Source organism: Marmota monax, unplaced genomic scaffold (genome assembly GCF_021218885.2).
Source record: "Marmota monax isolate L192 unplaced genomic scaffold, Marmota_monax_Labrador192_F-V1.1 WCK01_AAM20220418_F8-fsc00171, whole genome shotgun sequence".
Taxonomy (NCBI): domain Eukaryota; kingdom Metazoa; phylum Chordata; class Mammalia; order Rodentia; family Sciuridae; genus Marmota; species Marmota monax.
Window position 1 is genome coordinate 2747892 of NW_026694658.1, and position 21997 is coordinate 2769888.

Consider the following 21997-nt stretch of genomic DNA (forward strand, 5'->3'; position numbering starts at 1 on the left):
AAAAGTATTGTGTCTAACTACAACTAAATATATATATATATATATATATATATATTTTTTTTTTTTTTAAATAAAAAGAAGAAAAAAAGTGATAAGGTACATACTCAGCATGCTACTCTCTGTTGTGCTACAAAATCATCAGTGAACCTTCAGTATACTGTGATTTCTCTTACCTTGTGTTTTTTCCCAGAGTCTCTCTCACTATTTTGTCTATCTTTTTTATCAGGAAAAAGGAATTCCTCATCTCCTTCAACAAATGCATATGGATCAATTTTAGGTTCTTGTTCTGCATCAGATGCTATTGCTGAAAGATACTGATTCTTCATTTGATATTGCTGAACTAATTCATCAGAAACTTTTAAACGTTTCTTACACTGCACCATTAATCTGCATGAAAAAAATAAAATCAGAAAATAATTATATTTACCAGAAAAGCATAAAAAGTTTCCAAATTTAAGCATCACGTGACTTAAAAAAATTAAACATTATCCAACCTGTAATCTCTGATTTTACAAATGAAAAAACTAATTATGCATCCTAAATTCAGCAGTAAAAAAATGGAACTAAAATCCAGGTCTCTTATATAGGGTCTTTCCTACCAAAATACATTATCCTTCAATAACTCATTCTATTCTCAAATCCTCAAGCACAATAACTAATCTAAATCCATTTACTGAAAGGGACTCTTAAATCTAAACTCTTCCAGGACAATGACTCTAAGTGTGGGCTTTATATAGTGAGACAGATACTTTGATTATACAATTTATACATTTAAACAGTGAAAATGATTAACCCTTTCTTACTGTCATGAATGGGCATATTTTAAGTTTAAAATTTTGAGTTGTTTCGTTTGTGTTCTGTGATGTTAGGGATCAAATCCCAGAAACTTGCTTAGGCAAGTGTTCTACCACTGAGCTATACCCCCAGTCAAAAATAAAATTTTTGAGGGCCTGATTGGGTGTTTCATCAAAGCAACATTATTACTGTATTATTATTCTTGACAAGATGAATTATAGGGTAAAGTGTCAGTGTTAAGCACTTCAGGTTTTTCTAAACACACTGGAAAATATAATAATTTTTATATTACCAGTCCTCTGGTTGAACTGGTGACTATAAAATGTATGTTTTTCTCTGCTCTACTAATGAAATGTATGTTTTTCTCTGCTCTCTATAAAATGACAAGAGAGGACAAAAGAAGAAAAAAAGCTGGGATGGTGGCACATGCCTATAATCCCACTGACTAGGGAGGCTGATTGCCAAGTTCAAGGGCAGCCTCAGCAATTTAGCAAGACTCCATCTCAAAATAAAAAATAAAAAGAGCTGGGGATTCAGCTTAGTGGTTAAGCGCCCCTGGGTTCAATCCCTAGTATCCAAAGAAAGAAAAAAATGGAAGTGGGGGTGGGGACAACAATGAACTTGGAAAGATAAGTTGTAGAAGCTGACAGATCAGAGAAGGCTGAAATATAAGGTTAAAAGAGAATTCATAACAAGCAGCAAGCTGATTTGTACCCAGAACTCTCAGAAGCATCAGGACACATGTCTCTCCAAAGACCAGAGTGTTCATGTTTCATGTCCCTGAAGACTAGAGTGTGAATACAAAATGACTATTTTCTAGTTTGCATAAAAGCTTTTAAGACTCTCAAATTCCTGTTCTCTGAGGTTTACAAAGCTGAGGTTCCCAAGCTGTCAGAATAGTGGCAGCCAGGCTTCTAGCCATACATTTTTTTGAAGTCCTGCAAAGACTAGCTTGCTCGGAGTAAAAACCAAAATCCTTAGAATACCCTACCCACACCTTCCATTATCTGGTTCAACTTTTTTCCTCTTGAATGCCATCTGTTTCTACTATAGTCCTCTCTCATTTACACCACTTCGAAAGGTTTCCTTGACGATCCTTAAACAGAATAGACACCTCTTAACCCTTCCCCCCTTTGTTTGGGACATTCTTTCTCCAAATATCTGTATGGCCAATTTTTTAATGCCTTCAAATCTTTGTCACCTTCTCTGTGAGATCTTTCTTATTATTGTCAACCTTATTTAAAATTGCAATATGATCACCTATCTATAACACTGATACCATTCTCTACCTTCCCATTAGGAATTACCTTTTAACATATATAATTTATAACATTCATAGTTGGTTATCATTCCCATTGGAATAAAAGTCCCACAAGATCTGGAATCATTTTTGTTCACTGAATTATCTCAAATGGAAAGATTGCCTGACACATAATAGGCAGTCAATAAATATTTGTTAATGAATAAGTAATATCTAAAAGAACTGAAATATTTTTGCATTAATAATTACAATTATCTGGTACTTTGAAATAAATTATCTTTACATCGTAGAAAGTACTGATGTCGGGTTGGGGTTGTGGCTCAGCCGTAGATCGCTTAGCACATGCGGGGCCCTGGGTTTGATCCTCAGCAGCATATAAAAACAAAATAAAGATATTGTGTCCATCTACAACTAAAAAATATTTTTAAAAAAAGAAATATAGTTTATCTACTCTGAACATTTAGACAAATATATAAGGTTTGGGAATATTAGTCCAAATGTAAATTCTCTGAATGACGGATATAATATCTCATTCATCTATGCACTAATGCCTAGCGTTATCCATCACTCTGTCCTCTATGTGGAGGGGTGAAACAGCATGTATTATTCATATTCTGTTTATAACAGATTATTATGAACATTTATTCATTAAGAGCTCTATACCTCATCATATTGAATCCTAAATAACTACTGGCTGAAAACTGTGGGATACTATAATTTTTAAAAAATAGTTTTATTTTGACATGTACTTTCTTATTTAATACTTTAAATAACATCATAAGATAGGAAATGGAGGGCAGTCCTTCTAACTTTGATGTGGAAGTTATGTAGAAACAAGAGGTTTTTCAAGGTCACGTAGTGGGCAAAGTTATGAATGGAAAAATTTAAATATTTACTAAAATAACTAACTATTAATAGGGAAAAAAGCATAAAGAAGCTCTTCCATCCACATCTTGACACTACTACTCTGTACAGGTAAATAAAACAACTGTTTTGCACATTAAGTTGTTCTCTGGCAGAAGCATAAAAACTGCCACACTGTTTACACACATAGGTGCTAAACTAGTGCACAGTAACATTGTTAAAAACACTAATCCTCCTTCACAAGGCTCTGTTAATAAAAAGGAGTAAACCAAATGCATTGCCTAAACACAAATTTTTGTTATTTTATTGAATCATTCTCACAGACATTGGGATATGCAAAGATTTTAAATGTAGTCAATATCAAATCACAATAAATTTTAAAATAAATAATTTACATTATACATTCTTCTGTATTAAAAGTTCATAAAAATAGAAATAAAAAATTATGAGTTTTGAGGTGCCTGATTAAAAATTCAAATTTTTACTCTTAATATTCAATTATATAGTACACATAATACTTTCATATACAGGAACAAGAACACCTCTCCTTTAATAAAAAGAACTTTCATAGATAGCCAAATACTTAACTTCAGATAGTTTCAATTAGAAATAAAGCTAAGTACAGACAAACTGGAAGAGAATCAGGTACAGCCATAAGCAGAAGTGTTGAAAAGTCCAAAGCAAATTTTAATTTCCTTTGTATCATTAATTACATCTCCCACTTTTCACTCTGACAATAACACACTGACCTGAAATGCACTGATAAAAATTTAACATGGCTTAGGGTAGGAACTGCCTTTATGCCTTTATTTAATAAAAATTCCTCTACACAAGATATGACAGTATTTTAAGATTGACAATTATAGAAAGAGACAGGCAATAGACGGGAACGTTAAAGAACAGATGAATTTAATGAACCTTAAAATCTTTCCCTTTTCTTTAAATTAACTTATTCTAGTACCATCTCCCACATTCAGAATGAATCCTTGAACTGAATCAAACTATCAAAATTAGAGTTTTATTGCATTAAAATGAAATAGCAAATAGAGAAGACTTACTTAAAAGATTTAGAGTACAATCAAATAGAGTTTATTTCATCACAGGTTTCTTTCTATGAGACAAAGGCATTCAAAACTACCTTTTAGAGATCAAATAATGCATTCTATACTATACACATACAATAAAAATCTGGTAGATATAATACAACAAAGCAGTTCTACTGATGAATATTAAAATAGTTAAAACATTGTAATGCACCCTGACTACAGAACAACATGGAAAGAACTATACTCAGGTATACATCTTTCTTTGCTCAGGGTTTAGAAAGGTTTCCATCTGAATTAGAATAGCAGATTATTTTAAACAATCACAAATTCTACTAAAACTAAGAACTAAACCCTTGAAAAAAGATTTAAAAACTATAATGCTTCTTGGCAAAACTTTTTGTCTTTAAATTTATAAGATCCATAGCCTCAGCCTCTATTCTAAAACAGACACTATCACTAACAGAGAAACTAAATACAATAAGGAACAAAATGAAGATTTTGTTTTAAAAACTGCCCAGATGTCTGTATATTCCATGTATGGGACATGCTGTGTTCCACCCCTAACATCTCCCTCCCACAATGAAATTCTAACAAATTAAAAAAGGAATTCAACTTTAACATAGCTGGTGAAAATATTTTCATAAGGTGCTACACATGTAAGTCTAAGACTAAGGGATGTATTTAGAAATTATGCATTCTATTACCCTGTACTTGTTAGCCATTACTATCAAAAACTACACAGCAGAAAAATGAAGAGCAAAGCTTTCTTTCATTTATCCATTTATTATGGAAGCATAGTACATATCACCTTTCAATAGTGATCAACAGAAAACATCTATTTATACTAAATGGAAAATGGATTTCTACTCAACACAAATAAAACAAAACTCTAAATTTTCCTCCTACTATAATTCTCTATGAAATTCAACTATCATAAGAAAACTAATTGTTTAGATATATTCATGCCCTTTGAACTCTGTATCTACTCTGGGTTATTAACGGTTTCCTCTTAAGCTATATACACATGTTCCAACACCGGATGGAATCTGTCTAATCAGACAGTTCATACTGAATTCACATTTTGCAGTCTGCATATAATATACATAGCTAAGGTCACAGATGAAAAGGGTATCTCAAAGATATCACAATCCCTCTTCTTAAAAACTTATTTATTTATTTTAGTTTTAAGTTGACATGCCATTATTATTTAGCTAGACCTTAATTATTTAGCAAGACCATACTTAGTAAGGTATGCCAATAGTTATTTCAAGGTACTTATATTCTGGAAAGCAACTTCTAATAAAATCATAAAACTGAAGTTTGTTAAGATGTAGCCTAAAATAGGTAAAAAGGCTTGTAAAGAAGTCTTCAAACCTGTTCTTTCTCATCTTCCTCAAGAAATTAATATGTTTGTTAACTCTTCTGTCAGTCTACTACTAAACTTGCTGAAAAGATTTTTCAACTACATCATAGCATCTATAGCATTGATATATCCCTGCATCTATTGCTATGTTTGTAATTTCCTAGAGATAACCTTACATCACTTTTTGTCTGAGTAGTTCAAACATGTCCAAATCAATCTCCTTGCTCATAAAGCTTGCAATAGTACTCCTGTTGTTTGAAGGATAATATATCAATTTATGAGCAATAACTTGCTATTCTATTGCCTTTAACCCACTTTTCAATCTCATTTCTCATCACAACACACTAAACTACTAAGCAAGATCCCTATAATCTATCCAGGCCAAACTACATTAAAAGCTTCTGATCTCCATAAATGGAATTAAATTTTTCAACCAATTATGGCGCTGCATTCTTGCTGTTTTTGTTTTGGTATCAAGGATTGAGCCCCGTGGTGCTTCACCATGGAGCCACATCCCCAGCCCTTTTTATTTTTTGAGATAGGGTATTATTAAGTTACTTAGGGCTTTGATAAATTGCTGAGGCTAGCATCGAACTTGTGATTTTCCTGCCTCAGCCTCCTCAGCTGCTAGGATTACATGAGTACAGCACAGTGCCCAGCTTCTGCTATTTTTTATTCATTTTCTATAAGATAATTTAAAGTTATCTTCCATTATACAACAAGTTTGGAGCCTGGACCAAATTTACTTTACACCCCTACAGTGTCTCACAACATCTTGCACACAACAGAAATTTCAGTTTTATGCAAACTGATATAGAAAAAAATATATATATATATTTTTTTTTAAATTGTTGATGGGCCTTTATTTTTATTTATTTATATGTGATACCAGGGATCAAACTCAGTGCCTCACACATGCTAGGCAAGCCTCTATCACTCACACCTCAGCCCTAGAATATATATATCTTTTAAGAAAATGAATTTAAAAAGAAAGATAATTGTTTTAAGAAAGGAGAAAGAATTCAGGACTTGCAAAAAGTCTTCTAATTAACATCATTAAAATTAATTGCTAACATTTAAATACACTTTCAAAACTCAAAGGAAAGATAATAGAATTATCAGGTTCTTCCAAAAGATCCTTTTCACCATGGGGGAAAAAGGACTTTTATGCTTCAGTATGTGACAACAAAGATTATGTCAGTATTTTACTGTGGTTTAGGGGGACTAAAGTAATACTGGGAGACCTTCCTAATGAAGTTTATCATTAAACACAGTGGACCTAATAGCTATTAATAGCTACTATTAGAGTTAAAAGGTATTCATTACCTTAAAGCACTACAATGCTATTAAAATGTGGAGCTGTATAATTTTTTGTTGTGGCGAGACTACACCTGCACTATAAAGATATTTAGCAAGCCAGATACAGTAATATATACCTGTAATCTCAGCTACTAGGGAAACTGAGGCAAGAGAATCACAAGTTTGAAGCCACGTTGGGCAACTCAGAGACCCTGTCTCAAAATAAAAAATAAAAAGGGCTAGGGATGAAGATCAGTGACAGAGTGCCCCCAGATTCAATTCTCAGGACTGGGAAAAATAAAATTAAAAGGTATTTAGCATCTCTGGCCTCTACCTACCTCATGTCACTTGCATATCTCCAATTATGACAACCAAAAATTTCTCAAAATATTTTTATCATCCTGAGGATGATAAGACGGAAAATACCCCCAGTTAAGAATTACTGCCATAGGACAAGAATTCCAGGGAAAGGACAGAATCATCTAAATGACTGAAACATGAGGAAAAAAAAAATTGTCAACCAAGTATAGAACTATTATAATCCACAAATGTTTCTTAGTGCGTACAGAAGCAAAACCTCTGATGGATGACCTATCTCCTAATCTATAACACTATAATAATGAGTAAATATTGACATACTACAAATTTTAGTAACTATCATAGTCTTAACAATGCTCAAGAGACAAAATAACACAAAAATTTTAAAAATTTATTCAATTGTTTGTTTTTCTTTTCTACGAGAGAAAAAATGATAGCCAGGCACAGGCAAAAGCAGAAGCATGTTGTTTCCTTAACTTACATAATCATGACCCAGTACCACTCTACTCTGCATGCTATTTTTCTATATTATGCTTCTTCATTCTCATTCTCATTCAGTAAGAAAAATGTCAAATCATTTTTAGAACAGATTCTAATGTTAAGCTGTATACTAAGGTTAAGCAGCCAAAGTATTTCTTTAAAGCTATAGCCAGAATTCTTAGATCTTATGAACAACAATGTGTCCATAAAAACTCACTCTTGAAGTTTTTATAATTGAAAATATTTATACCACAGTTTTACATACATTAAATAGAAAATATAACTTGGAAAGTAAACAAGTTTTAAAGCAATAAAATGTTCTAGGACCAAACTGCTGTTTCATTCATCCAAACATTGTTGAATTTCTACTATATTCCTAAGATTGTTGTAGGCATGTTTGTGTTAATGCTAGAGGAATACAGCAGCAAACAAAGAGTCCTTGCCCTCATAGAGCTTACATTCTAGTAGGGAAAAGACAATTAACAAATACATAATTTCAGATGAGATATATTAAGGAGCAATTAAAAACCAATGTATAGTATAGACATGATTTGGGGGAGAAAAGATAGACCATATTTTGGACAGAATGATCAGGAAAATTCTATCTGAAAGGTTCTTAATGATAAGGAGTAAGTAGTTCCCCCAAACTGTGTGATGCAATTTGGAAGGTCAAGAGGCAAGAGCTTAGCTTTTGGAAGGAATGGCAAGGAGGACAATGTGGCTAAATCAGAAAACAAACAGGGTGAAAACTAGTTAGGCAGAAGACTGTGTACAATTTTACATTATCATGAGAAAGACTTTGAATTTTATTCTTAGTATAAAGGCAAACTATTGGAGGGATTTAAGCAAATGAAGAACATCATTTAACTTATGGTCACTCTGGCTGCTGTATACAAAACATTCTTTAGACTAACAGTTTCAAGCAAGACCTGAAGTTGGCTTAGGTATTTGTATTTAGCACTGGATAAATTACTACCCTCCCTCTTCCCTAGTTAAATCCCACTCTTCCTGGGAATTGAACCCAGAGGTGCTCCACCACTGAGCCACACCCCCAGTCCATTTTATTTTGAGAGGCCTCAGTAAATTGCTGTGGCTGGCCTCAAAGTTTCAATCTTCATGCCTCCCACCCTCCAAATTACTGGGATTATAGGTATGTGCCACCATGCCCAGCTAGATTATGATCTTTCTTTTAAAGCTGTTTCTAAGACATTAACTTCAAAAGATCCACTATTACACAAGTTAGTTGTCTTTATTGATCAGAAAAGTATTCTGAAGTTTCTTAATTCAAAATCCAGACTTTAATTAAAATCCTACAATTCTTTTAAATTCAAAGTGTTAGATGAAACACAAGGTGTCTGCTAAAATGATAGCAAAGGCATTTTAAGAGAGAATAAATCGCTTAACAGTAGGGAAAATGAGAGGGTATAAATGGAACAGACTAAATCTTAGGGAAGCTCAAAATCAGATGAAATACACAGAGAAAGTTCACAGTCTACAGGATGCAAAAGGAGACTGTAGGAAAACTATATGAACAATATAATACTCAAAATGCCTAGAAAAAAATTTTTTTTTAAAATCTGGACTTAACATGTCTAGACGAAAATGAGAAGAGCTCAAAATGGGAAAACAGATTTTTTTTTTTAAATTCATAAAAGGTAATGGAGGTGCTGGGGTTGTGGCTCAGCAGTAGAATACTCGCCTAGCATGTGTGAGGCACTGAGTTCAATCGTCGGCACCATATAAAAATAAATAAATAAAATAAAGGTATTGCGTACAACTATAACTAAAAAATAAATAAATAAATAAATAAAAAGGTAATGGAAAATTGAACTCAGGGCACTCTACAACTGAGCTGTATCCCTAGTCCCCACAGTCATTTAAAAAAATTTTTTTTGAAACAGGATCTCCTAAATTGCCTAGGCTGACGCTGAACTTGTGGTCCTCGTGCCTCAGCCTCCCAAGCAGCTGAGATTTCAGGTGTATGCCACCATGCTTGATGGAAGAGTTTCTTTTCAAAGAAAACAAAGTGATGAGGACAAAGAGATTACCTTCTTCTTCATTCTGAAGTGAAGCAAGGCCTGCCAATCAAAAATGTTAGCCTATATACACAAACTTTCCAATCTATTCTCTCATTTTAAAGTGTCTATAAAAAATAATTATTATCAGAAATATAAGAAGAACAATGAAGATAAAAGATCAAAATAAGGTAATTCTACAGCAAAAAAAAAAAGTTTTTTAAACAAAGGAAAAGAAGGGGATGCTAATCTTTTATTTTTTAAAAAAATCTGTTTAGGGGCTGGGATTGCAGCTCAGCAGTAGAGCACTCGCCTAGCACATGCGAGGTCCTGGGTTCATTCGATCCTCAGCATCACATAAAAATAAATAAATAAAGATATCGTATCCAACTAAAAAAATAAATATTTAAAAAAAAATCTGTTTAGAAAATTTTAGTAACGAGGGGCCCCAGCATGGTGCACACCTATATAATCCCAGCTGTGAGTTCAAGGCCAGCATAGGCAATAGAGCAACACCCCTCTCATTCATTCATTCATTCATTCAATCATTCATAAATAAATAAATAAATAAATAAATAAATAAATAAACAAGAGAAATTCTAGAAAGGGCTCTAAGAAACAAGGAATTTCCCCAGAACACAAAAGGGGAAAAAGATTTTAAAATGAGAAAATAAAGAAACTCACCATTGGAATCAAAGTTCCAAAGAGAATAGGGGGGAAAAAAGAGAGATGATATCCAAGAAAGAGATTTCCCAGTGGCAGGACAAAAAAAAAGACTTGTATTTAGTACTTGTATTTAGTCCTTGTATTTAGTACAAGGACTAAAACAAAAAAGATTGCTATACTTAAACATATTCTTAGAATTTCACAATTCTAAATCTAAAACGAAAACCCTAAAGTCTCATGGAGGTAACAGATCACAATCTTTAAAAAGTGAGCCAGAATGAGACTGTTATTACATATTTTGTTGGAAGCCATTAGAAGACAAACAATGCCATAAGAGTTCCAAGAGAAAATGATATTTCACTGAAAATGCAATACATAGCCAAATTATCAATGAGTACAAGGACAAAAATCAAATCATTTTCAGAAATTCAAAGATGTTAAATATATATTTCCCACAATCTCTCACTCAAGAAGAGTATTGAAGATGTTTGTCAACAAAATAAGGGCAAATCCCAAGAGAAGCCACTAGTTATATTAACTTAGGCATCTATCTACTAAAATAAAATCCTAGAAAACATATCTAGTAAACAACACTAACAAGTAAAAAATTCTATATAATAGTTACATAATAGGGAAAAAATACACAAATAATGGAGACATATGACATTTTAACCAACTAATAAAGTCTAAGATATCATTTAACCCTTGAGTAATTTTTAAACAATAAAAACATAATTGACTGAGAGAAGGAAATGTAATCTTTGCATACTACTTGGCCTTTGACTAACAAATAGGTAGACAGTTCTAAGGAATATAGTAGTAGCATTTTGTTGGATTTCATCTTTTAAAAAAACATAAAAATGCAAAAGGCTTATTTGACAAGCTGTACATATATATTAGAAAACAGAAAAAAAAAAAAGCCGCCTTCTGCCCAAAGTATGTCATAAATATAGTGAACAAATAAGGCAAATCACAGATGAAGCAAAGTATCTATAGCACATGTTACTAACATAGGTAACCAGAATGTGAAAAGAACAAATCAGACAAAAGAGAGAGACTAAAAAAAGACTCTGCAATTCACAGAAGAGGTAATCTAAATGATCAAAATATATTTTACAAGATGCTTAACCTCAGTAGGAATCTGGAAAATATGTATTAAAGACAATGAGATGCCATTTTGCATACAGCCAAATTCAAAGACTCCTAACACCAAGTATTGAGGAAAATGAAGAACAACAGTTTTTCTCATACTCTGCTAGTTCATTAGAGAAAAACTACATCAGCTATTTGGACAGCAACCCTTAAGATTGAAAATGGACAAACCTCATGGCCTAGCAACTCTAATTTTCAATGTATTTCCTAGAGTAATTCTTATACAAGTGCAGAAAGAAATGTGTACAGTTCAGTTACATCCTTTGTAACTGTGAAAAACTGAAAATGATCAACATATCCATCTTTTAGAGAGCAAATTAAATTATGATATAGTAACAAGGAAATACCATAAAGTCATTTAACGTGACTTAATTAGAGCTACACATATAAGGACATGTATAGAAATAATAAGCACCAATTCAGGAAGTGAAAGAAGAAAAATAGTACACTGGAGTTCTAACATTGGTTGGCTGATGGATATATGAGTGTTTATATATTATTTTCTCCACTTTTTTTTTGGTGACTAAACTATTCATAATGAAGAGGTTCCCTGAGGAAAAAAAAAGAAAAGAAATTATACAAATTTAATACTCAGAGGATTTATTATTGTAAATCCTATTCTGAAACAAATCCCGGAGTCCTAGTATTAAAAACTTAGATCATTTCCACCCTTAACTTATAGTAGTGACTATTAAAAAAAATACATACTCTGTAACTGATGTTACATTTTCCTGTCCAAAAGGTCCAACTGGATCATCCTTGAATTTATCACTTGGAAGTTGAGGTGGTAAAAACTCTACATCTTTTTTCTTTGGGACTTTGTAATACTTCCAGGCTATATTAGCTTCATCTTCTTCCAAGTTTACAGCTGTACCAATATATACTGTAGGCTCTACAGCTTCCTGGAATTGAGGTGGGAAAGACTGGGACAAACTGTCTATCCTATCCTCCATTGGTTTCGTAGGAACCAAGGGATCCGGTGTTGGCATTTGATAAAAATGTTGACTCTGAGGAGTTGAAGGTGTTTTAGTCACTCCTTCATCAACCACATCACATGGGTGAGGACTAAGTGGGGGTGGTTGAGGTGAATTTGTCATTTCAGTGCCATGCATCTGAGGAGTCTTTGCTACATCATTAGTTCGGATATTTGAAAATCTCACTTGACTATCTGAAGCAGAGATGACAAGTCTTTGGCTGGCTGAATCTGTGTCCATGCCAACATCATCACTGATAGATATACGATGGTGAAAAGGAGTCAAGGGGCGTTTCTGTGGCTTTTCACTCTTTTCTTGCTTCTCACTGGTCTTGTGCTTAGGAAGTACTTGTTGTTGCTGACCTAAAGATGGTACCTGTCCTTGTTGTCCAGAATTTCTTGGTTTGGGATTTTTGTGCCTGTAAGTTAAAATAAAGGGTTGATATTTAGAGAATCACTATTACAGCAAAGAGACATTTCAAATATTATTTGTTGTTTTTCATATAATCCTAAAAACAGAATAATCTGCCTGGGTACAGTGACATATGTGGGTAATCCCAGTAAATTGGGAGGCTGAGGCAGAAGGATAGAAAGTTCAAGACCAGCCTCAGCAATTTAGCAAGGCCCTAAACAACTTAGCGAAAACCTGTCTCAAAATAAGAAATAATTGCCTGGGGTTGTAGCTCAGTGGTAGAGTGCTTGCTTTGCATGCATGAGGCACTGGGTTCCATCCTTAGCACTGCATAAAAATAAAGATATTGTGTATTGTGTCCATCTACAACTAAAAATTTAAAAATAAGAAATAAAAGGGCTGGGGGTGTGGCTTAGTGGTTAAAGCACCCTGGATTCTATCCCTGGTACCAAAAAAAAGGAATATTAACTTCAAACATTTCTACTTTTATTGAAATAATTTAGCGAATACAAGAAGACAAGAAAAAGATGTCAAAAGACTTCATTAGTAAAGGAAGAAGAAAAACTTTATTTGCAGTTAACAGTGTTAGAAACTATTCAAGGTGATCAACAACCAATCGATCTTAAAACTATTAGAGGTGGGGGCTGGGGTTGTGGCTCAGTGGTAGAGTGCTCGCCTAACATGTGTAAGGCACTGAATTCAATCCTCAGCACCACATAAATGTAAACTAAAGATATTGTGTCCACTTAAAAGTAAAAAATAAATATCAGAAAGAAAAAAAAAATTAGGTGGGACATCTAAACGTTATGTCTCTTCTGATGCAACTACTACAAATCAACTACAACGCTGTCCATAAAATACTCTTGCCAAAAACATTGTACTTGAATCTAATCAAGGTTCTAGATGAGCATTGCCCACAAGAACTTTGTACTACGATGGAAATGTTCTGTAAGTGACTCTTGAGCACTTGAAATATAGTTAATGCAACTGAGTAACTTAATTTTTATACTTCTTTAAATATAATTTTTATACTACTTTAAATAGCTACTAGTGGTTACTAACACACCTTGTACTGGGCAGCACAGCTGTAAGAGCTACCTTCAATTTATAGAAATATAAAAGTTAAAGAAGAAGTTAAATGACAGCGAAAACCAAATTTGGGTATACAAGGTAAATGATAAATTCAGAACATGGAACATCCTATAGGACAACTGACCTAGTTTCTCTAACCAAGTCAATGTCACATACAGGAAAGACTCAGAATACTTAAATAAGTAAGTACTACTTAAATTTGCATGCTAGTCAAACAAACCACCTATTCTGAGACAAATATTGACAGGGTATTATGACATCAAGGAATTATTGCTCATTTTATTGGGTATAACAACAGAATTATAAAATAACAGGGCCAGAGGTACAGCTCAGTGGTAGAGTACTGGCTTACCACGTGCAAGGTCCTGGGTTCAATTCCCAGCACCGTAAAAGGAAAAAATAAATAAATAAACCTCACACAGAAAAGTACTACAGAGTTAAATGGTATCTTAGATTTGTTTGAAAAAACTTCATTAAGAAGCTAGACAAAGGCTGGGATGTAGCTAGCTCAGTGGCAAAGTGACTCCCTTGCATTTGCAAAGCCCTGGGTTCGACTCCCAGTCCCCCACACTCCCCGCCAAAAAAAAAAAAAAAAAAAAAAAACAGCATCAGCAGCAGGTATACAATGAGGCACACCCCTGTAATGCCAACTACTCAGGAGGCCAAGGCAGGAAGATTGCTAGATCAAGATTAGCCTCAGCAACTTACTGAGGCCTTGATCAACTTAGTGAGACCCTCTCTCAAAAAATAAAAAAGGTCTGGGGATACGGCTCAGTGGTGAAGGAACCATTGGTTCAATTCCTAGTAACAACAACAAAAAAAAGGTGGGTGTGTATGTATGAATGTTTGCTACATATTAAAGTATAATGGCTGCTCTGAGGAAAAACACTTGTAGGAAAGCATTTGTACAACTATCTGAGGTACAAGATGAATTAGGCCTTTTTTTCACAGAACACCAATTTTATTTGAAAAACAATGAGTATCCATCCATATCTGACTGATTATTCAGGAAATCTATTTACTAAGTTACAAAAATGAACAAAACAAGTTTGTCATTTTAAGGAAGAAAAACTGATGAATCTGAACTTTAGAGTAAGATACAGAACTTTGGAAAATTTTATCTGCCACAGGGAACTCGACAATTTTCTAATATTTACTTTTCTGGTGAGATCATTAATGACATAAAAGAATAAAATTTTTGTTACCTTATAACAAAATGTTCAGAAGAGCCACATAATTTAATGAATTGATGTTTTCCAAATAACCAATGTAAGAAAAATCAAGCTTAAGTAAAATATCCAGTCATTAGTGGAGTATAAAAATTTCATTAACATGGCTTCAGATTCCACATTATAACTATCATTTAATAAACTATCATTTGCAAATTTTGGTGCAGTATCAAAGGAGAATATCCATAATTATCTGAAAAAGTTATTAAAATATTATCTTCCCTCTTCCAACTGCACAGCTGTGTGGGCTGCATTTTCGTCATATATCTCAACCAAGACAACAAACAAGAGGTTGAATGCAAAAGTAAATATGGGAAAATCCATCTATCTTATAATGCTCAACATTAAAGAGATTTTTTTAAAAACTGTAAAACAATGCCACTTATATAATTTTTTGTTTTAGAAAATATAGTTAATGTCTATAAAAATTTTTTATTCATGTTAATATACACTGGGCTTATTGTTGTTTTTAATAAATTAAGTAGTACTTCAAAATTTCTCTAAAATAAATAGATATAGCCCATATAAATAAAAGCACTTTAGGTATCATACATTTCTATTTTCTTTTTGATGGACTGGGTATCAGACCCAGAGGTAGGCAAGCAATCTACCCACTGAGCCATATCTTAGTCCCCACAATAATTGAGAGTGTAAATGAAATCTTAAAACCAATATTTTGAGGTGTAGTCTACACAGTATTAAGAACACCTCCATTAAGGAAGTGAATTATTTTGTTATGTCACAAATACAAGGGATGTGAAAAATAAACAGCCATATATTTACTTATCCAGCTGTAAGAATAGAAACTATATTCATTGAGGCCATATAATAATAATAATCCATTATTGGTATATACCATTATATGGATCTTCAAAAAAAATTTTTTTGTGGGGGGTACTGGGGATTGAACTAAGGGGCACTCAACCACTGAGCCACATCCCTAGACCCATTTTGTATTTCATTTAGAGACAGGGTCTCACTGAGTTGCTTAGCATCTCACTTTTGCTGAGGCTAGCTTTGAACTTGTGATCCTCCTGCCTCCATCTCCCAAGGTGCTGAGATTACAGGCATGTGCCACTGCACCAGGATAAAATTTTGACAACACTGTCATAGTCCGGTACAGACCTTTACTTTAAAACAACAACAACAAAAAAAAAAGGTTTTTTAAAGACAACAATTCTAGAATCCTAGTATGAATTTCATACTAGAAACCAACCAACTTGGGAAATCTGTTTAATTTAGTGTTAACATCTGAAACTTAATTCCTTTTTTTGTCAAGTAACTTGGCTAAGTGTAAATTGTCTTATGAACATTCTATCAGACAAGTCTAATATCAATAAATGTGCACTATTCAAATCTCACTGGTGAATGATGCAACCAAAACAATTTTATGCTTCTCACTTACTATAACAACTTTAAAAACAATTTTGAGATAGTTCTAAGATGAGTGAAAGTATAAGAAAAACAAAAAAATGAGGAAATTTGGTAGAATCTTTTTGAATTCACAACTGTTTAAGCAGTCTTTTGCCCACAATCATCACCTAATCCACCTAATTTATATCCTATCCAGTATTCACCCTTAAATTTAAAAGTTCAAAAAAATCTAACTTGATAGTCACAGCAATAGCCATTTTTTTTTAATTTTTTATTGTTGGCTGTTCAAAACATTACATAGTTCTTGATATATCATATTTCACAATTTGATTCAAGTGGGTTATGAGCTCCCATTTTTACCCCATATACAGATTGCAGAATCACATCAGTTACACATCCATTGATTTACATATTGCCATACTAGTGTCTGTTGTATTCTGCTGCCTTTCCTATCCTCTACTATCCTCCCTCCCCTCCCCTCCCCTCCCCTCCCCTCTTCTCTCTCTGCCCCCTCTACTGACATTCGTTTGTCCCCCTTATATTATTTTTCCCCTTCCCCTCACTTCCTCTTGTATGTACTTTTGTATAACTCTGAGGGTCTCCTTCCATTTCCATGCACTTTCCTTTCTCTCTCCCTTTCCCTCCCACCTCTCATCCCTGTTTAATGTTAATCTTCTTCTCATGCTCTTCGACCCTACTCTGTTCTTAGTTACTCTCCTTATATCAAAGAAGACATTTGGCATTTGTTTTTTAGGGAGCAATAGCCATTTTTAAAAAGCTGATACAGTTAATACATATTTAAAAAGCCTCTGGAAACAACCTATATGTCCATCAAATAAAAAAACTCTTGGGCTGGGGTTTTGGCTCAAGAACACTTGCCTAGCATGTGTAAGGCACTGGATTTTCATTCTCAGCACAGCATATAAATAAATAAAATGAAGCCCACTGACAACTAAAACAAAAATTTAAAAAAAACCAATTTTTGATACTTCCATTCAGTGCAATACCAAGAAGATATTTAAACAATGAGGCATATTTACAAGTAACTAACATGAACAGATCTAAGAAAAAAATTAAGATGTTAAATATATCAGAATAAGATGGGCAAAGTGGCATACACCTATAATCCCAGTGACTCAGGAGGCAGAGACAAAGGATTACAAACTCGAGGCCAGCCTCAGCAACTTAGCAAGACCCTGTCTCAAAGTAAAAACGGCTGGGGATATAGCTCAGTGCCTAAATGCCCCTAGTTTCAATACCTAGCACCAAAAATAAATAAAATAAAATCAGAATGTAAGCGTCAAAGGAAAATGTAATGCAAAATTACAGAAAAACTTGTAAAAGAATAATATCTAACTGGCAAAGAGCCACATATAGATAGGGAAAGGTAGTGGATATGGGGAGAATGGGCAAACTTCGTATGTGTAATTATAATTTTTTTTTAAATTTATTTTTGCAAATCATTTGTTATATATTTATGCCATTTTAAAAAAATCAGGTTCTTTAAAATAAATTTTTTTATTTAGTTTAGAATTTATTTATTTATTTATTTTAATGTGGTGCTGGGGATCAAACCAGTGCCTCACACATGCTAGGCAAGCGCTCTACCACTGAGCCACAATCCCAGCCCTTAAGAGAACCCAACGTTAGTCAGGGTCCAGTCCTACCTTTCACTCAGAGGAAATTTACTATACAGAACAGGTTACCAAAACAAAAAAAGAGAGAGCTACCAGGATAACAGTAACTTGAGACTGTGGCTTCAGACTAAAAGGACAATAAGATGAATTAGTCTCACCGTGTTTCGAAAGCCTGGGATGTGCTATAAACAAAGCAAGAAATGCAGCGTTTGGGACCATGGAGGAAGGGGCTATTAATAGGATACACGGGAGCTGCTGATGAAGCTGGCTCAAAAAAGTAGTGGCTTCTTCCCTCCTTCCACCCTCCAATCTTCTATTAACCAAAACCAGAAAGCAAGGGAGCCTAAGAAATTAAATCCCTGAAATACAAAACAAAGTAGGGAAAGGGTAGGAGCAAACTGGAGGCCAATTAGCATAGTTAGTTAGCAATATTTGTCCTATTTCCTATATTTCACGGCAAAGGAGGATACACACATATGGTTGCTGAAGGCCTCACTCTCATTTAATAATTAAATTAAAAATCAGGCCAGGCACTGTGGCACATGCCTGTAATCCCAGAGGCTTGGGAGGCTGAGGCAAGAACTCACAAGTTCAAAAGCCAGCCTCAGCAACAGTGAGGCGCTAAGCAACTCACTGAGACCCTGTCTAAAAATAAAATACAAAATAGGGCTGGGGATGTGGCTCAGTGGTCGAGTGACCCTGAGTTCAATCCCCAATACCCCCCAAAAAAAGAAAGAGCAGGTGCAATTGTTAACTATTTTAAACTGTAAAACAGCTAACATATCCATACTTTTTTAGTTGTAGATGGACACAATATTTATTTTTATGTGGTGATGAGGACTGAATGTGACCAGTGCCTCACACATGCAAAGCAAGCACTCTACCACTGGGCTACAATCCAGCCCTATATCCATATTTTTATTCCAATCTATCAACAAGAGGTAAGCTTTCAACAATACTGCCAGATATTAAAACATTAGCATCCTTTAATCCAAAGAATCTAAGTAAGAACATTCAATATATACAGAAATACACCGCAAGGAGTCCGTCATTATACTCAAGTAGCTAAGGTAAGAAAAACCTTGGCCCTAACTTGCAGGCATTCCATTCTGTTGGCTCATTTCCATGGGGAAAAAGGGTAGCCACCTATTCAGTAACAAGTCCTGATTAGGGATGTCAAAGCCATTATTGTTTACTTGACTGTAAAAGCATGATTTACCTTTAATATGCAGAATAAAATAATAAACTTGGCAATGTAGTTTCAAAGCCTCTAATAAACCTCATCAAAAGTCCCCAATAAATAAAAGGCCTAAAGAATTCATTCTGCTACCAATCTTTCAACAATACAGTCGATTAGAAAGTCTGTATTTGGATAATAATATAGCTTTAGTCCCTTGCCAAAGCACATTTTCTGAATCTTATCCCAACAACTCACTTGCAGCTGCCCAAAGAAAAGAACCCGCTGCACAAAATCCAACAATGTATTTACCATAAAAAAAGAAAAATGACAGTGGAGATTTTTACTAAGTATATCACATATCATCTCTTTTATAAGAACCCTTGGGAGAAATTTCTCAGGCACAGTAATATTGAGGAACAGTTTTCTCAAGAGACATGCGTCTTTTATTTTTCAGATGCTGTGTATACCATAATCTAATAAAATCTCTTTTATTTGGCTGCTAGGAAAAACTTCCACAATCTACCTCTGGTATCTGGAAAATACATACATCTATAATCAGCTTCAAATTATTAAATTTTCTTTCTTATATTTCTTTCTTCTGAAAAAAATTCTAACACAGTGTTTACATAAACATATCCCAAACAAAGTGAATAAGAAACAACATACATATACACACAACCATCAATCAACTAAAAAATAATCTACCTCAAACAACTGCAATTTGTTCTTTGTGTGGCTTCAACAAAGTCCCAGCATGCCACTTTATCAGGAGTTTCTTCTTCACATAGACCACCTGATGAAGCAGAATACTTCCTCCTAAAATTTGAAATTACAAAATTTCTTAAGATTCATAAAATTTTCTAATTTAAATTTAGCATTAAAAATAATTTTAAAAAACAAATTTCTGAGCTAAAGTCATATAAATGACTGTTTAACTCTTAATTATAAGTAATTACCCAACATGAGATTTTTTTTTTTTAACGTGAAAATGAAAATATATGGCTGGGAACAGTGGCACATGCCTGTAATCCCCAGCCACTCAGGAGGCTGAGGCGAGAGGATCAAAATTTGAGGCCAGCCTCAGCAACTTTGCAAGACCCTGTCTCAAATTAAAAAATAAAAAGGTGTGGGGACGTAGTTCAGTAGTAGAACACCTTTGTGTTCATTACCCAGTATCGCTAATGAAAAATAAGAAAAACTAAAATACATACTTGTTCTGTGCTCTGTTCATATTACATTCTTGCCAAACTCTATCCACCACGTGATTTGCTAACTTTCTGGGTATTTTCCCACCATGGTGGCTAGTACTATCAGAGTTGAAGCCATCAGACACTGAAGAAAATTTGACCCACTTCTGGGCAGACTGAGGATCAACTGCAAATAAACAACAAAAAAAAATAAGCTGTAGGAGAATAAAGTAGATTTAAAGTAACATTATTGAGGGTTATATTAATTTATGATACAACTTACTCAAGCTGTCTGGTAAACCTGTTCATATTTGAAACAAAAAAGAATATTAAATACTGATAGCAAAAAAATGTCAACAGGGGATGTAAATTGAATTATAGCATGTCAATTTGTTTTCCTGACTTAGAGAATCAAATAAAAATTATAGAGGCCAGGAGTATAGTTCAGTGATAGAACACCTGCCTAACATATGTGAGGCCCTGGGTTCTTTTCCAGCACCACAAATAAGTCAATAAATTGTCTTAATTTTGGGAAATACACTAAGTATGTAGGAATGATGGGACATCATGTATGCAACTTGTTCTCAAATGGTTCAGAAAAGACTAGTGATAATGAATGTACACATACAGAGGGAATAATAAAGCAAACGTTAAATTTGGGAATCTAGAAGAGGGCGTTCTCGGTAACTTTTCAGTAAGTTTTAAATTATTCCAAAGTATACATATATTTTTTCTGTTCTTATGTATTCAATAGGTTTATCACCAGACTCGATGAAACAGACTAGTATTAATACCTGTTTGGACTTCCTCAGGAGAAGTAGGTGGTGTAAGAGTAACTGAAGACATAGCAGGATCTCTTGTGGAAGCAGGCACTTGGTGGACACCCAAGCAAGAAGCTGAACAGTGAGAGGATGCCACAGAACTAGGCGAAGGAATGTCTGACTGGGGGACTAGAACAAAGCATGCTGGGTAGATCATTCGAACACCAGCTGAAAGGGGAAAAAAATGAACAGGAAAATTGATGACTATTGTGACTGCAGTGGAATTAGTCTCAATTCAAGAGCATATAATAGAAAAGCAGGCATACTATGACCATGTTTGCACAGAAAAGGTTTTTATCAAAATACACTCTTGGCAGAAGCTATATTTTGTTTTTTAAAGAAAAGTCTTTTTGCATATTTGACCAACTAAACCATATAATTTTTTAAAATTATTACTAGAATTATGAACTATATTCTATTTTTAATCAACAGGTCTACTTTAATTTTTTCCAATGCTAGAGACTGAAGCCAGGGCCTCACCCAAGCCAAATACTATCATTAGGTCACATTCCCAGTCCTATATATAGCTCTGTTTTAAAAGCCTAATAAATGTCTGTGTTTTGTTTCTGTTTTTGCCACAAATGTTCTGGTAGTAATGTTTTTACTAAAATTGAATACTGCTAATGTTTCTAATTTAAAAAAAAAAAAAATCAATGCAGCAATCTTTATATATAACATTAACATTAGATTCCACTAAATACTGTATTATAGTCTAATCCCAATTATCTGTTCAATTACACACTCTCCATGCTTTCCATGTCTCCTAAGGTACAGTACATATATGTCTTCACCCCACTGTGGGGCTTGGCTATGTGTCTTATTCTAAAATATAT

At 33.9% G+C, this 21997-nt stretch overlaps 1 protein-coding gene across 3 annotated transcripts in view; it reads right to left on the minus strand.

Annotated features, from left to right (window-relative positions):
• Positions 1-21997, minus strand: part of Med13 (mediator complex subunit 13) — a 90325-nt gene that overhangs the window by 39807 nt on the left and 28521 nt on the right. For all 3 annotated transcript variants that reach the window (XR_006846902.2, XM_046423249.2, XM_046423248.2), the window contains exons 6-10: positions 21138-21332; positions 20368-20530; positions 19862-19972; positions 11968-12651; positions 174-387 (exon numbers count right to left, since the gene is read on the minus strand). Coding sequence is in view for 2 of the 3 variants with exons in the window: in XM_046423249.2 (XP_046279205.1) it covers positions 174-387; positions 11968-12651; positions 19862-19972; positions 20368-20530; positions 21138-21332 (1367 nt within the window). In the remaining variant the exon portion in view is untranslated. The remainder of the gene's footprint in view (positions 1-173; positions 388-11967; positions 12652-19861; positions 19973-20367; positions 20531-21137; positions 21333-21997) is intronic.